Below are 14280 nucleotides of genomic sequence, written 5' to 3'. Positions count from 1 at the left end.
TATAACACTGATGAATATATACACTCAGTGGCCAGTTTATTAGGTACACCCTCCCGTTCATTAAAATGGTTCGCTCCTACAGACATTGAGTCACGTGACCGTGGCTTGCTATATAAAGCAGGCACGCCGGTTCCAGTACCTCAGAAACGTCCGGCCTCCTGGGCTCTTCACGCAAGACCGTGTCTAGGTTGTTTTCTTTTTACAGAGAATGATGCAGCAAACAAAAAACACCCAGTCAGCGGCAGTCCTGTGGGCCAAAACTGCTTGTTGATGAGAGAGGTGGAAGGGAGAATGGCAAGAATCGTGCAAGCTAACAGGCGGGCCACGAACAGGCAAATACTGTAACCGTGCAGGACAACAGTGGTGGGCAGAACGGCATCTCGGAACGCACAACTCGCCGGTCCTTGTCTCGGATGGGCTATTGCAGCAGATGACCACACCGGATTCCACTCATATCAGCTAAAAACACAAAGAAGTGGCTCCTGCGGACACGCGATCACCAACCCTGCACAACTGAGGAGTGGAAAATAGCGTGGGGAAGGTTTTCCCGGCACACGTTAGGTCCCTTGATACCAATCGAGCAACGTTTGAACACCACACCTTGAAGAATTCAGGCTGTTTTGAAGGCAAAGGGTTACTAGATGTACCTAATAAACTGCCCAATGTATGTATATTTCATGATCTGAGTGAGTATGTTAAAATAGAACACACACCGTGTATCCCAAGCCGTTACAATGTAACCAATGCACAGGTCAGATACACTCTGCTTTTTAATTTCTATGGCCATGCCTTTATGTATTACGTTTGCGCTATCATACACTAATTCTCTTTTTGAAAGCATCCTTCAAAGAGATATACTCATCAAGCAGGTGAGAGGACATGTTTATCTTCCTACAACAAATACATTAAAACTCAGTTGGATAGATTGATCCGGTCGGCCCATCACGTTCGGTAATAGGGAAGGCGATTCATGGAGCAAGCATTTGCATCTGTTGATTAGCAGGTGCTAAAAGCACGAGGAACAGAGTGGGATAGGTGCGAGCGTGTGTGTGTGTGTGTGTGTGTGTGTGTGTGTGTGTGTGTGTGTGTGTGTGTGTGTGTGTGTGTGTGTGTGTGTGTGTGTGTGTGTGTGTGTGTGTGTGTGTGTGTGTGTGTGTGTCGATCCAGTACGTTGAGAGTAAATAAAGAGCAGTTCAAGCTGAGCTTCAGAAACCTTCACAGTATGACATGTTTATTGTTATCATGATTGATCTCTGTTGGATCTTTAACATCTGGGAGATAAAAGGGATGGCATCCCCGGAAATGACCTTTCGGGAACTTACATTAAAATTGCACTTTAATTGCACTCTAAAACAGCAATGTTTGTTTATATAAAAACAACATCGTTATGATGAAACTTTCGCGGAGGATGTCGATTGAAAGAAAGTGAAAAAGTTGCAAAAAAATGAACAAATCTCTGAATAAATTAAAAAGATATGTTGTACCTTCTTTACAAAGAGAGGACTGACTGAACAATTCAAATCCCTTTTCGCCCATCTGTTTCATTTTCAGAGAACGAAAACAAATGACAAAATACATAGAAAAATCTTTATCAAATTCCCTCAAACCCAAAACATCAGCTAACCTGTGACTCTGGACAACAGGGTCTTAATTAACAAAAATAAAAGTACACATTTTCTTTGCTCAAATTCTCATCACCACACAATTACAGAAGACTCCCAGCTAACACACAACACCACACAACGTTGTCTCAACGTCGCCGTGTTTGCTGTCCCTTCAGGTCTGTAAACTGTGTGACACCGCAGAACAGATGTGTGTTTTATGATAGGGTGAGAGAGGTGGCTGTGGTGGTGCTCGTGGTGACATCACTATAGACATCATTCTCCAAAATGGCGGTAATATAATATTTATAGCGACGCTGGTGCATAACTCAGCGTTACGGTCAGCAGTGGCACCGATCCCATGAGCCTCTCCTGCTAAAGTCAGGAAGTTCTTTGAGAAAGGAAATTCCTCTACCTAATCATCATCTTCAGACAAAGCGGAAGGTAGGTATGATGCCTTTAGAGACACTGATCTAAGGCCAGTTTTGTATTTTACCCCATAATGGTGAAGTAGGATTGGAGTTGGAGGCTGATCCTAGATCTGTGCCTAAGGGGAAGCTTCTACCTGGAGCCCAGACATAAAGATTATGACCTGGCATCGACCAGCACTTTAAGGTTATTGTATGGACTACGCATTAAGCAATAACGCTGTTACATTGTAGTGCAATATAATACAGAAGCATTTGACCATGTAGACACGTAAATGTCTGTTCTAACATGGATAGGAAACAATGACTGACGGATGGAAGGGCGATTTACTTTGTAAGCATGCAAACAATACCCAGAACACACTGCTTCCTGCATGTTTGTGGGATGACCCCTTTTCAGGCCCGAAACACCAAATGCTCCCCTCCTTCTAGCACGTGTGTGTCCGCTCCAATAGGTGTCTGACACATTGCTAGACTGGAACATTCTACTTAGTAAAACAGCACAGCACTGAAAGTGTATGTTTGTCTAATTTTGAGGGAAGTGTTATTTTGAGAGATCAGCAAAGTCAAAAGGAAAACTCAGTATGTTGAGTCCTGGTCTTCAGCCACTGTATGTGGCTGGGCTACCGCACTTTCGGCTGACGATGGGGGAGAGGGGGGCATCATAGTAGCAATGTGATACAGCAGGGGTAGGATCAACTTTGACTCCCCCTGCAGAATAAATGGCACATGGTACAGACCAAGACCAACCAATAACACCAGAGAAAATCCGATAACAACATAGTCAAATCAACACACAAACAACCTGGGAGTATAAGTCCTTCCACCTTCTGTCCACCTTGTCACACACATGAATAGAAAAATAAGCTCGGCAATACAATTCAATGATTGATATATATATATATATATGTGTGTAAAAAATCATAAAGCAAAAAAACAATACTTTCTCATTCGCTAAGTCTTTTTTACAAACTGTTTACAAAAGAAACAGATTTGAACTACTGTATGAGGCGGTCACATTGACTGAAAAAGCAACATGGAATCATGAGAAACATCTGAGGAAGGGTGTTGTAATCTTCTGTTTGGGTATCAGGTTGACGCTTATTTTCACAGTCTTATCCTAGAGGCAGAACTGAGCGATTTCCCCTTAGACCAGCTGGAACGTCAAAGTTGGCTATGTTGGAAAAATCCATGAAAACTAAAATGAGATTTTTGGTCTTACTTCAAGGATAGGATTAGGCATTAGGGTTAGTAGTGTGGTTAAGGTTAGTGTTAATGTTATGACTTTATGGCTGAGCCAGCTAGTGACCACTCTGCAGAGCTGCCTCCAGAACAACATTCATGACGAAAAGCTCGTTTGGGCTCCTGGGGATGTAGTGTTCGTGTGACTGGAAAAGTTTCCTCAAGAGTGGTTCAGATCATCACAACAACTAAAATCTTTGAAATGGTCATAGTTTGGTGTTAAAAAAACTTTTCTTTCTCTTTCTGTGGGTGAATATGTGTGTTATCCCCCTCAGGCAGAGAGATGAGTAGGGAGAGTTAGTTCATAGTGCTGATGACATGTTCATCACCCTGGCAACTCCTTTACATTACACTCACTAGCCATTTAGGTTATGTCGGAAAGATTACCCAGAGTGCACATAGAGCCGTTTGTAGGCTTTTCCCAGGTTCATTCTCTCGCTCTATTCCCCTCCGGAACTTGAGCTAAACTCTGCCCTTTGCTCTATCTAATGAACCGTTTGATGTGATTGTGTTTGCACTTGATTTTAGGATAAAAGAAGTGAAGTTGGAGGAATACATTTACGAGCATGATGTTAAATGGTCCCTTGGATTATGGTGGTGTTGTTTCTGTTCAAGCCAAGAGGCTCGTATTTGGTTCTGCTCAGTTCTCACTGCTGCAGTCATATCTGTGCTCTCTGTGCTGGTACAAGGAACATGAGTTTTTCCTAGCCACCTGCACTTGCACTGCTTGCTGTTTGGGGTTTTAGACTGGGTTTCTGTACAGCACTTTGTGACATCAGCTGATGTAAGAAGGGCTTTATAAATACATTTTATTGATGAGTTAAGCTCTTCCTAAAGTAGGTAGAGAAAGAGCAAAGAACTATAGTGGTTAGGACTGGAAAATTCTGGAAACGATCCCAAAATTACCAGGTTTTTCATAAATCCCAATTGGATCTTCCAAGTTTCTGGAATTTTCCATCCTTAATAGTGATTACGAGAAGCCTTCTCGTTTGAGCTGAGATCTAAGAAACAGCATGGTTTTGTGATAGGAAAAGCAGAAATAATATCTAGGTAAGACAACCAAGGGGTTTTGTTTTCAAACCCTCTAGCTGAAGAAGGACAAGTGGCCCGTCCTTGTGTCCTACTCAAAAGGACTTAAGGTTCAAAGGCTATTTCCACAAGGCAGGATATACTACCGTACCGCAAAGCCAAACTATTCTCCTGCTCTTGATAGTAGTAGTCTAGTATTTCCTAAGACATATGGTTGTCTGACTGACATCGACCATTCAACTGACACTTTTCTAATAAAAAAAATAAGTGCCAAAACAAAACGTGGTTTAATCTCAAGATATCAGGGAATCTGATCAATGAAGGCAAGAAAATGAAAAACCCTACTTGGAATATTCTCAATGCAGAAATCAATAATACAGTAGGGTTGATTTTTTAAATGTTATTTCAATAAGCATTACCATGAATTATAATAGGATAACATATTGAAAACTTAATGAAGAGTATAAACAGTAACGTATGACGAAGGGAAAAAAATCATATTTTTTCCGATTTTATTTTTTTAAATGTATAAACACTGTACATAAATTACTTTCTCTAAGAGGCTAATATTGATGTACGGATAAGTTTGGAATTTTTCATCTTAATAAAAAAATCCATAAAGATACTGTCTCACATTGTTTTTCAAAAGATTGGTTGGATATGAGTCTTTCATTTCATTTAATTGATTAACTTCCTCCATACATACACACACACAAATTGTCTCCATTGTACACACACACACACACACACACACACACACACACACACACACACACACACACACACACACACACACACACACACACACACACACACACACACACACACACACACACACACACACACACACACCCTCCCGATTCCCAAAACGTCCCACTTTGATCTAGTATTGGTAAAGATGTCACTTGGTGGGAGCTGTTATGTCCCTTTTAGAAAGAAAAGCAGGAGAACAAGCAAGTGGATTCAACAAGTGACTGTTTTGACTGTCTTGATGCCACCATGGTCCTGCAGCGAACAACAACACTACCTTTTTCAGTACACAAAGGTCAATCAAAGGTCAGTCGTCAGGATGTAGAATCAGATTATAGACGTTGTCCTTTGTAAGAAACCAGAAGGCTTTTTTTTCTATTAGTCCAGACGTGTTGTAGTGGTATGCGTATGTAAACACATTTTTTCTTCCTTTTTAAAATAATTTTTCCGAAAGCAAATAGCAGGAAGTCAATTTAAAAAACAAAAACTTTTTTTTCCTTTCACAAAACTGAGAGTTCTGACTTCTTTTCCCTCTCTTTTCAAGAGAGTCCACAGTCCATTCAACGCTGTATAGCACGGGACAAACATCTGCGTCAGTTGGAGCCGTCCCACAGTGGTAGTATTAGGTTTAGTTCAGTTTGAAATATTTCTACATTTTACTGTGTTTGTTTCAGCTAGGCGGCGCTAAACACATCACTAGCTTGGACCCTCCCCCTTTTTCGAGAAAAGGGGGGAGGCGAGAGAGGTTGGGGGGCAGGATTTGGAGGGGGTAGTCTCTTTGGCGGCCAGTGCCGAGGATTCTGTCTGTTACCTCTTCCCTATTTCGCTCTGCCTGAGGAACTGGATGTTGTTAGCGGAGTCTGCTAGCTCGGGGTACTGCTCTATGGAGAGGACGTAGTACCCGTCGTAGCCCAGCACCTTCCCTCCGCTCAGCAGCTGCCTCTTCTCCCCCTCCGTCCACAGCCTCACCCCCTCCTCCCCCTCCCTCACCCGTTGTTGCTCCCTGGACCAAGCACTCGACAACGCCTTCTGCCTGGCCTGCTCCAGCACGCGCGCCTTCTCCTCGTCCAGAGTCATGCCGTAGCGCACGTGGAGCGCCAGAGCGCCGTACTGCAGCTCCACATCGGCGAAGCGCCGAGTCCTGCCGTTCACCACGGTGGTGGACTGGGACACAGTCACGTTGACTCCGTTCTCCAGGGACTTCCTCCCGCTTGTCAGCCTCAGCGCTCCCAGGTCGCTCTCCGGGAGGCTGGTCTTGATGAAGTAGTGCGTGTCGCGTCCCTCCACCGTGAAGTGTAGGTCCTCGAGGTAGAACGCATTGTTGAGGACGGCGGCGACCTTGATGCAGTCCTCGTTGGCGATGTTCAGAGTGTTGGTGACCACACGGCCCTGCGTCACCGCCAACATGACACCCTTACCGATCAGCGACTTGGCGGTGGCGAACCACAGCCAGGGTTTCTCCCGGTTGGAGTGTCGGCGGCTCAGCTGGATCTCCGGCATCCTCTCAAAGGACAGGAAAGCCTTGGCTTGCCGGGTCACTTCCTGTTGCACCCCCGAGATGGACTGATGGAAGGAAAGAGGGAGGAGTCAGAGAAGGGGGAGAAGAGAGGGAGGAGAGAGAGAAACGTCTAAGTTACACAGATATCAAATCAGAACTCTCTCTCCTTAACGGACACTTCTATGGGGTTGTTCAGTTCGTAAAGCCTGTTGTGTTTCTTTACCCACTGGGCAGACTGTGGTTAAATCCACGTTGTTTCCATGTCATTTCAATGAAATTATGTGGAATCAACGTAGAATAGATGTTGAATTGATGTCTGTGCCCAGTGGGTGGCTATTCCCCGAGTACTGTGTTATCTCAATGAAAACAAAATGATTCTCCAAAAAACAAGGGACAATATGAAACCAAATCCCAGACTGACATGGTGAAGAAGTGCTCCAGCTTCAGTCATTCAAAGGTTCCCTTTCTTCTAGAAATGTCCAATTTATATGGAGACAAAACAACGGAATATTGTTTAAGCAAGAAAAAGGATCACAGGGAGAACTTTGTTATGAGAAAAACCCCAATTGCAACGACAACAAAAAGGTAGTTTTTCCAGATCCAAGCTTAGTTTTTTTTAAAGAAATATGGGATTGTTGGGTTTGTGAGGAGCAACAGCATAGCATGTTCATTTCACACAGAGAGAAGAAGAAGAAGCGACAGTCACGGCAACGTAGTTAAACCATGACTTTATTTAATAAAGACAAACCAGAGGATGATTCAGCTGCGGTATAATTGGTGTGTCTGTGTGTGTGTGTGTATGTGTTTGCGTCTGTGTGTGCGTCTGTGTGTGTGTCTGTGTGTGTGTGTATGTGTGTGCGTCTGTGTGTGCGTCTGTGTGTGCGTCTGTGTGTGTGTATGTGTGTGTGTCTGTGACTTCTCTGTACTTTGGAGCCATGGGTGAACTGTGGACCTCCCTGAATGTTGTTTGTCTCTTCTTCACTGGCAGTGCGTCTTAACAAGCTAAATCAACATGGTGGGTTGGTTGGTCTTCCAGCCAGCTGTGCTGTGAGATTGTGGTCGTAGGTTCAGTTTCTCAGTACAACCACAGTACGGAAATGAGAGTGGAGATAACAAGCTGAGGTTAATAAATCCCAGAGAGAGGTGGAGGGATATGACAGTAGAGATAGGGTAAATAAACTAGACTAGAGGGAGGAAGGTGGAGGCATACGTCATACCGGGATGGTGTAATAAACCAGAATGAGGCGGAGGGATATGACAGTGGAGATGGAGTTGTAAATTAACCCCAGAGAGAGGCAGATAGTATGATACCGGCGATATAGAGTAAGTAAGCGGAAGGGATGGATAGGGGAGGATGGATGGGTAGAGGGAGGGAGGGAGGTAGGAAGGCGGAGGGATACTACATACCGGCAGGTCGTCCCAGAGCTGGCTCTTCTTCATCTCCAGGGACGGCTGTGTGAGGTCAAACTTGGGGATGGGGAACCCGGGGATGGCATTGTGAAGGTGGAACCCAAACGTCACCAGCCAGATATTGACATCTGTAACCATGGAAAAGTGAATTACATTGTTACCATGAGAGAATAGGCCCCTGAGGGATATTATGTCCCTGATCTCTCTTTTGAAGTACATATCAAGACTGTTTCAAGGACAGCTTTTTTCCATCTACGTAACATTCCAAAAATGTGAAACTTTCTGTCCAAAAATGATGCAGAAACATTAATCCATGCTTTTGTTACTTCTAGGTTAGACTACTGCAATGCTCTACTTTCCGGCTACCCGGATAAAGCACTAAATAAACTAAATGCTAAATGCTAAATACGGCTGCTAGAATCCTGACTAAAACTATTTTTAAAAATCATATTACTCCAGTGCTAGCCTCCCTGCACTGGCTTCCTGTTAAGGCAAGGGCTGATTTCAAGGTTTTACTGCTAACCTAAAAAGCAGTACATGGGCTTGCTCCTACCTATCTCTCTGATTTGGTCCTGCCATACATACTCATACGTACGCTACGGTCACAAGACGCAGGCCTCCTAATTGTCCCTAGAATTTCTAAGCAAACAGCTGGAGGCAGGGCTTTCTGCTATAGAGCTCCATTTTTATGGAATGGTCTGCCTACCCATGTGAGAGACGCAAACTTGGTCTCAACCTTTAAGTCTTTACTGAAGACTCATCTCTTCAGTGGGTCATATGATTGAGTGTAGTCTGGCCCAGGAGTGTGAAGGTGAACGGAAAGGCTCTGGAGCAAAGAACTGCCCTTGCTGTCTCTGCCTGGCCGGTTCCCCTCTTTCCACTGGGATTCTCTGCCTCTAACGGTATTACAGGGGCTGAGTCACTGACTTACTGGTGCTCTTTCATGCAGTCCCTAGGAGGGGTGAGTCACTGAGGTGCTCTTTCATGACGTCCCTAGGAGGGCTGAGTCACTGACTTACTGGTGCTCTTTCATGCAGTCCCTAGGAGGGGTGAGTCACTTGAGTGGGTTGAGTCACTGATGTTATCTTCTTGTCTGGGTTGGCGCCCCCCCTTGGTTTGTGCTGTGGTGGAGATCTTTTTGGGCTATATTCGGCCTTGTCCCAGGATGGTAAGTTGGTGGTTGAAGATATCCCACAAGTGGTGTGGTGGCTGTGCATTGGCAATGTGGGTGGGGTTATATCCTTCCTGATTGGGACTGTCCGGGGGTATCTTCAGATGGGGCCACAGTGTCTCTTGACCCCTCCTGTCTCAGCCTCCAGTATTTATGCTGCAGTAGTTTATGTGTCGGGGGGCTAGGGTCAGTTTGTTATATCTAGAGTACTTCTCCTGTCTTATCCGGTGTCCTGTGTGAATTTAAGTATGCTCTCTCTAATTCTCTCTTTCTTTCTCTCTCTCGGAGGACCTGAGCCCTAGGACCATGCCTCAGGACTTCCGGGCATGATGACTCCTTGCTGTCTCCAGTCCACCTGGACGTGCTGCTGCTCCAGTTTCAACTGTTCTGCCTGCGGCTATGGAATCCTGACCTGTTCACCGGAAGTGCTACCTGTCCAAGACGTGCTGTTTTCAACTCTAGAGACAGCAGGAGTGGTAGAGATACTTTTAATGATTGGCTATGAAAAGCCAACTGACATTTACCCCTGAGGTGCTGACTTGCTACACCCTCGACAACTACTGTGATTATTATTATTTGACCATGCTGGTCATTTATGAACATTTGAACATCTTGGCCATGTTCTGTTATAATCTCCACCCGGCACAGCTAGAAGAGGACTGGCCACCCCTCATAGCCTGGTTCCTTGCTAGGTTTCTTCCTAGGTTTTGGCCTTTCTAGGGAGTTTTTCCTAGCCAACGTGCTTCAACACCTGCATTGCTTGCTGTTTGGGGTTTCAGGCTGGGTTTCTGTACAGCACTTTGAGATATCAGCTGATGTACGAAGGGCTATATAAATATATTTGATTTGATGTCTCAATGTTTCAGATTAGGATAGGACAAACTGGAATGTCCCGAGGGGAAAATAGTCATTTCGAGTCATACCTTTCATGTTTAGCCAGAACTATAATCATGTGGAAAGGGTAACTGCTGAAAACAATAGCAATATCATGGTGATGCATAGCAATGAGGTGATATGCCACCGCCAGACAATTATTAAAGTTCACAGCCATAAAATATTCATACTAATAGTCTATTCACAATAGACTGTTTATCTATGGTCATCATGCAATGACAACATGTCCCTATTGTATTGCCATAACAGGCCTTACCGTTCTACATGGCAAGATGCCAGACAAATATAATGAGACCATGGTTCTGTGCATTGGTTTGTATCTGCTTGGCTAAGTTATAGGGAGTAAATCAGAGTACATTATAGGTCGCATCACAGTCCTTTATCTGTGATGTACTCCATTTGTGACATACTCGTTCTTCTATAAACCATCTAGAAGGTTCATGTCTTACATAAAGCTACAAGCAGTCAACTAGAGTGAGTTCACCGTCTCCCACCTGTGACGTACTCCTTGACCTCGTGAACTTTGCTGACAGGGTTGTTGTTCCGGAACATGTACAGGTTGAACGGCGCCGGGTCTTTCCCGACTCTCGTCCACGTCCCGATGTCTGGGGTGGTCCAGCGCCCCGCCGGGATGTCATAGTCCCGGTCCCCGAAATGCAGCAGCCGTGTCAAGGGATCGTAGAGACCCCCGTGGAAGCCGATCACCAGGACAAAGTCAGGGTTGGAGTCAAAGTAGACCTCGCCGTAGGCTGTGTACTGCACCTGGAAAAGAATCATGAAACACATTGAATAACGATCACCTCGCTGGATATGTAGATTTACATACTTTTAGATTTAGACTAGCTTTTATTCAATGTAATACAACTAACAGCACATAGAGGATCGGGGACTGTACATGAGGCCTTTCCAACTGGTCTGAACCTTACCTGCTTCAGAAGAAGCCCATTACTACTGAACACTGCTAGAGGGGTTCCGGTGTTGTCACAGGCGATATAGAACTCCTCTCCGCTACTGATCTCCATGGCGAAGAGGTGTCCCTGCAGGTCGTAGTAGAGAGATGTGATCTCTGAGCTGCTGTGGTTGTAGACGTGAGTGATCCTGGTCGGGTAGTTCAGGTCGGCATAGAAGAACTGCAGGTGCTGGCCTAGGCTGGTTCTGGAGGCCACACGGCGGCCCAAACCGTCATAGCGGTACTGGATGGTCCAACTGTTGGGGGAAGGGAGGGAGGGAGGGAGGGAGGGAGGGGAGAGAGAGGGAGGGAGAGAGAGGGAGGGAGAGAGAGAGAGAGAGAGAGAGAGAGAGAGAGAGAGAGAGAGAGAGAGAGAGAGAGAGAGAGAGAGAGAGAGAGAGAGAGAGAGAGAGATTTTACATAGTATTAATAGCAGTGAAGGATGAATTATTTGAAGCAATTTAGACATTTAAAACATACAAGAATTATCAGTAAACAACACAATACAAATTAAGTCCAAGTTGGGTGTATGTTTACAGTGGGGTATGGATGGTACAGTCCGGTACGGTCACCAATCGTCCAACTAACCTGTTGCCTTTGCTGTAGACGCGTTCCAGAAGGCCCTTGGAGTTGTACTCAAAGATCTCAGCTCCTCTCTGTCTCAGGAACCCGTCATCGTCCAACCGGTACTGGACGTCCCCGAGCCGCGTGATGCGGTCTCGGAGGTCGTAGCGTAGCGGGGTGAGCCGGGCGCTGTTACCCGGGTTGAGCAGGTGGAGGTTGCCGTTCAGGTCGTAGTTGTAGCGCCACATCATCTTCTCGTTGAGGTAGACCGTCTGGAGCTGACCGTCCACGTCGTACTCGTAACCATACTTGGTAGTGTTGGCGAACGGTCCGATCTTGATCTCGCGTTTGGTCACCCGGCCCATGTTGTCATACTGGATGGTAATCCAGTACATGAGGGATCTGAAGATCTCGTACTGGATCTCCTTGATCCGCCCGTGGACGTCGAAGTGCTTGGTGTAAGTCATGACGGCCGTGGAGATGATCTGGTTGATGTCGTAGTAGATCACGCCAAACTTTCCGAATTGTTCCACCTTCAAATCAAATCAAACTTTATTTAATTAAAGAGCATTTAAATCACAAACACACTTTTAGTAAAATAATGAAATGTGTGAGAGAAAAAAAGCGAATAAAGATAGAAATAAAATTATGTCTACATACATTTTTGGACTTTTAAATGAACTAAATATAGACATTGATTCTTGAGCAATGTAACTTATGAATGTCTTACTCCATCAGAAAGGTTTTAAAAGGTTTTAGCTGGGCCTCCTAAGTGGCGCAGTGGCCTAAGACACTGCATCACAGTGCTAGCTGTGTCAATAGAGATTCTGGGTTTGAGCCCAGGCTCTGTCGCAGCCGGCCATGACCGGGAGACCCATGGGGTGGCCCAGTGTCGTCCGGGTTAGGAGAGGGTTTGGCCGGCAGGGATGTCCTTGTCCAATCGCGCACTTGTGACTCCTGTGGCGGGCCGGGCGCAGTGCACGCTGACACGGTTGCCAGGTGCATGATGTTTTTTCCGACACATTGGTGCGGCTGGCTTCTGGGTTAAGTGGACATTGTGTCAAGAAGCAGCGCGGTTTGGTTAGGTTGTGTTTCGGAGGATGAACGGGCCTCACCCGAGTCCGTACGGGAGTTGCAGTGATGAGACAAGACTGTAACTACTAATTGAATACCACAACATTGGGGAGAGAAAGGGATAATAAAATACATTTAAAAAAAGAAAAGGTTTTAGACGAGATTGAAGAACCTCACCTTCCCGGAGATGTCGTCAAACTGGTAGAGGTCGATGGGCAGCGGTGTCTCGTTGATGACAGCCTGCATGCTGGTGACCCGGAAGCTGTTGTCGTAGGTATAATCAAACCGTGCGTTCACCATGCCGTCCTCACTGAACCGGAAGATCTGCCGGTCCACCAACGGTCCAATCTGCCGGTACCGGATGGAACAGATGAACCCTTCGCTCTGGAGGTTCACCGTCTTCAGCACACCAGCTGTCTCGTCGTAGGTGAAGCTAACCCTCGTAGAATCATACAAGATCTCCGCCATTTTGTTCTGTCGTCGGTACTTGTAGAGAATTCTACGACCTGTTGATGTAGAAGTGGGCGGTTATTCTGTGTACAACACCAACATAAATTCCTAGCAATATTTGTTGAATGGCAATACAGTTTTAGGTGAAGTTTTCCTAAACTGTGATAATAAATAAAAAATGTACTTGACGAGACAAGGACGTCAGACACACTCAACACATAACACAACCGTAGCAGCTCTGACAGTTGTCTGACCTGTCCCTAGGTGGGCCACTCTGAGGAGCTGTCCGTCTTCGCTGTAGTCAACGGTGACCGAGGCGTTGCTCTCCGGGGGGTTGTAAATGTTGCGATAGTAGCCCAAAGAGCGGATGGTCTGCATGGTGTGACGGGCCACCGAAGGCATGGTGACAGCAGACAGGCGGTCCAACAGGTCGTAGTCAAAGATGTACTGACGCTGGCTGTGGAGCAGGAGCACCATGGACTGGAGGGAGGAGGACGGAGGAGGGAGAGTGATGGGAGAAAAGGAAGGGAGAAGAAGAAAGTAGAATGAGGGATGGGAGAGGAATGGGAGAAAAGGAAGAGAGAAGAAGAAAGGAGAATGAGGGAAGGGAGAGGAATGGGAGAAAAGGAAGAGAGAAGAAGAAAGGAGAATGAGGTATGGGAGAGGAATGGGAGAAAAGGAAGAGAGAAGAAGAAAGGAGAATGAGGTATGGGAGAGGAATGGGAGAAAAGGAAGAGAGAAGAAGAAAGGAGAATGAGGTATGGGAGAGGAATGGGAGAAAAGGATGAGAGAAATAAGAATTTACTAACTCTAATGTACATTACAAATTCAAATGGAGCGCTAAACCTGGAATTAACATTCCATTTCCTGAAAGATTTTCTTTATTTTAATTGAGTTACCCTTGACCTCCCTCCCTCTCTCCCAGTCTCTAAACGCAGAACTCTGTTAAATGCACTTCACTGCATTAATTCTAAAGTGTTCCGTAATTATTGGCATTTGCTAGCACTCCTCTCCTTTCTTCTCCGCCCATGTGTGTGTGTGCGTGTGTGGAGTAGTGTAGGGTCTACCTACTAATCTCATAAAGGTAGGCACCAGTGGAAGTCACAATCACTTAGCCAAACAGCAGGTAATTAGCTACTTTGCATAGCGGCGGGGGGGAGAGTGGAAGTGGATGGTTACGTCTGAAATTGCACCCTGTTCCCTATGTAGTGCAGTACTTT

At 45.5% G+C, this 14280-nt stretch overlaps 1 protein-coding gene across 14 annotated transcripts in view; it reads right to left on the bottom strand.

Moving 5' to 3' along the window:
* Window positions 1-1204: 1204 nt before the first annotated feature.
* The window catches only part of LOC124011990 (teneurin-3), a 360816-nt gene continuing 347740 nt past the window's right edge, over window positions 1205-14280 (bottom strand). For all 14 annotated transcript variants that reach the window (XM_046325296.1, XM_046325297.1, XM_046325298.1 and 11 more), the window contains 7 exons: window positions 13315-13540; window positions 12788-13116; window positions 11561-12069; window positions 10950-11229; window positions 10518-10785; window positions 7956-8086; window positions 1205-6613 (listed from right to left, as the gene is read on the bottom strand). In XM_046325296.1, coding sequence (XP_046181252.1) covers window positions 5858-6613; window positions 7956-8086; window positions 10518-10785; window positions 10950-11229; window positions 11561-12069; window positions 12788-13116; window positions 13315-13540 — 2499 coding nt within the window. In that variant the 3' untranslated portion in view covers window positions 1205-5857. The remainder of the gene's footprint in view (window positions 6614-7955; window positions 8087-10517; window positions 10786-10949; window positions 11230-11560; window positions 12070-12787; window positions 13117-13314; window positions 13541-14280) is intronic.

The sequence above is a fragment of the Oncorhynchus gorbuscha genome, linkage group LG24 (assembly GCF_021184085.1).
Source record: "Oncorhynchus gorbuscha isolate QuinsamMale2020 ecotype Even-year linkage group LG24, OgorEven_v1.0, whole genome shotgun sequence".
NCBI lineage: Eukaryota > Metazoa > Chordata > Actinopteri > Salmoniformes > Salmonidae > Oncorhynchus > Oncorhynchus gorbuscha.
Note: the sequence above shows the minus strand (reverse complement) of the source record. Positions and strands in the feature narration are given on the sequence as shown.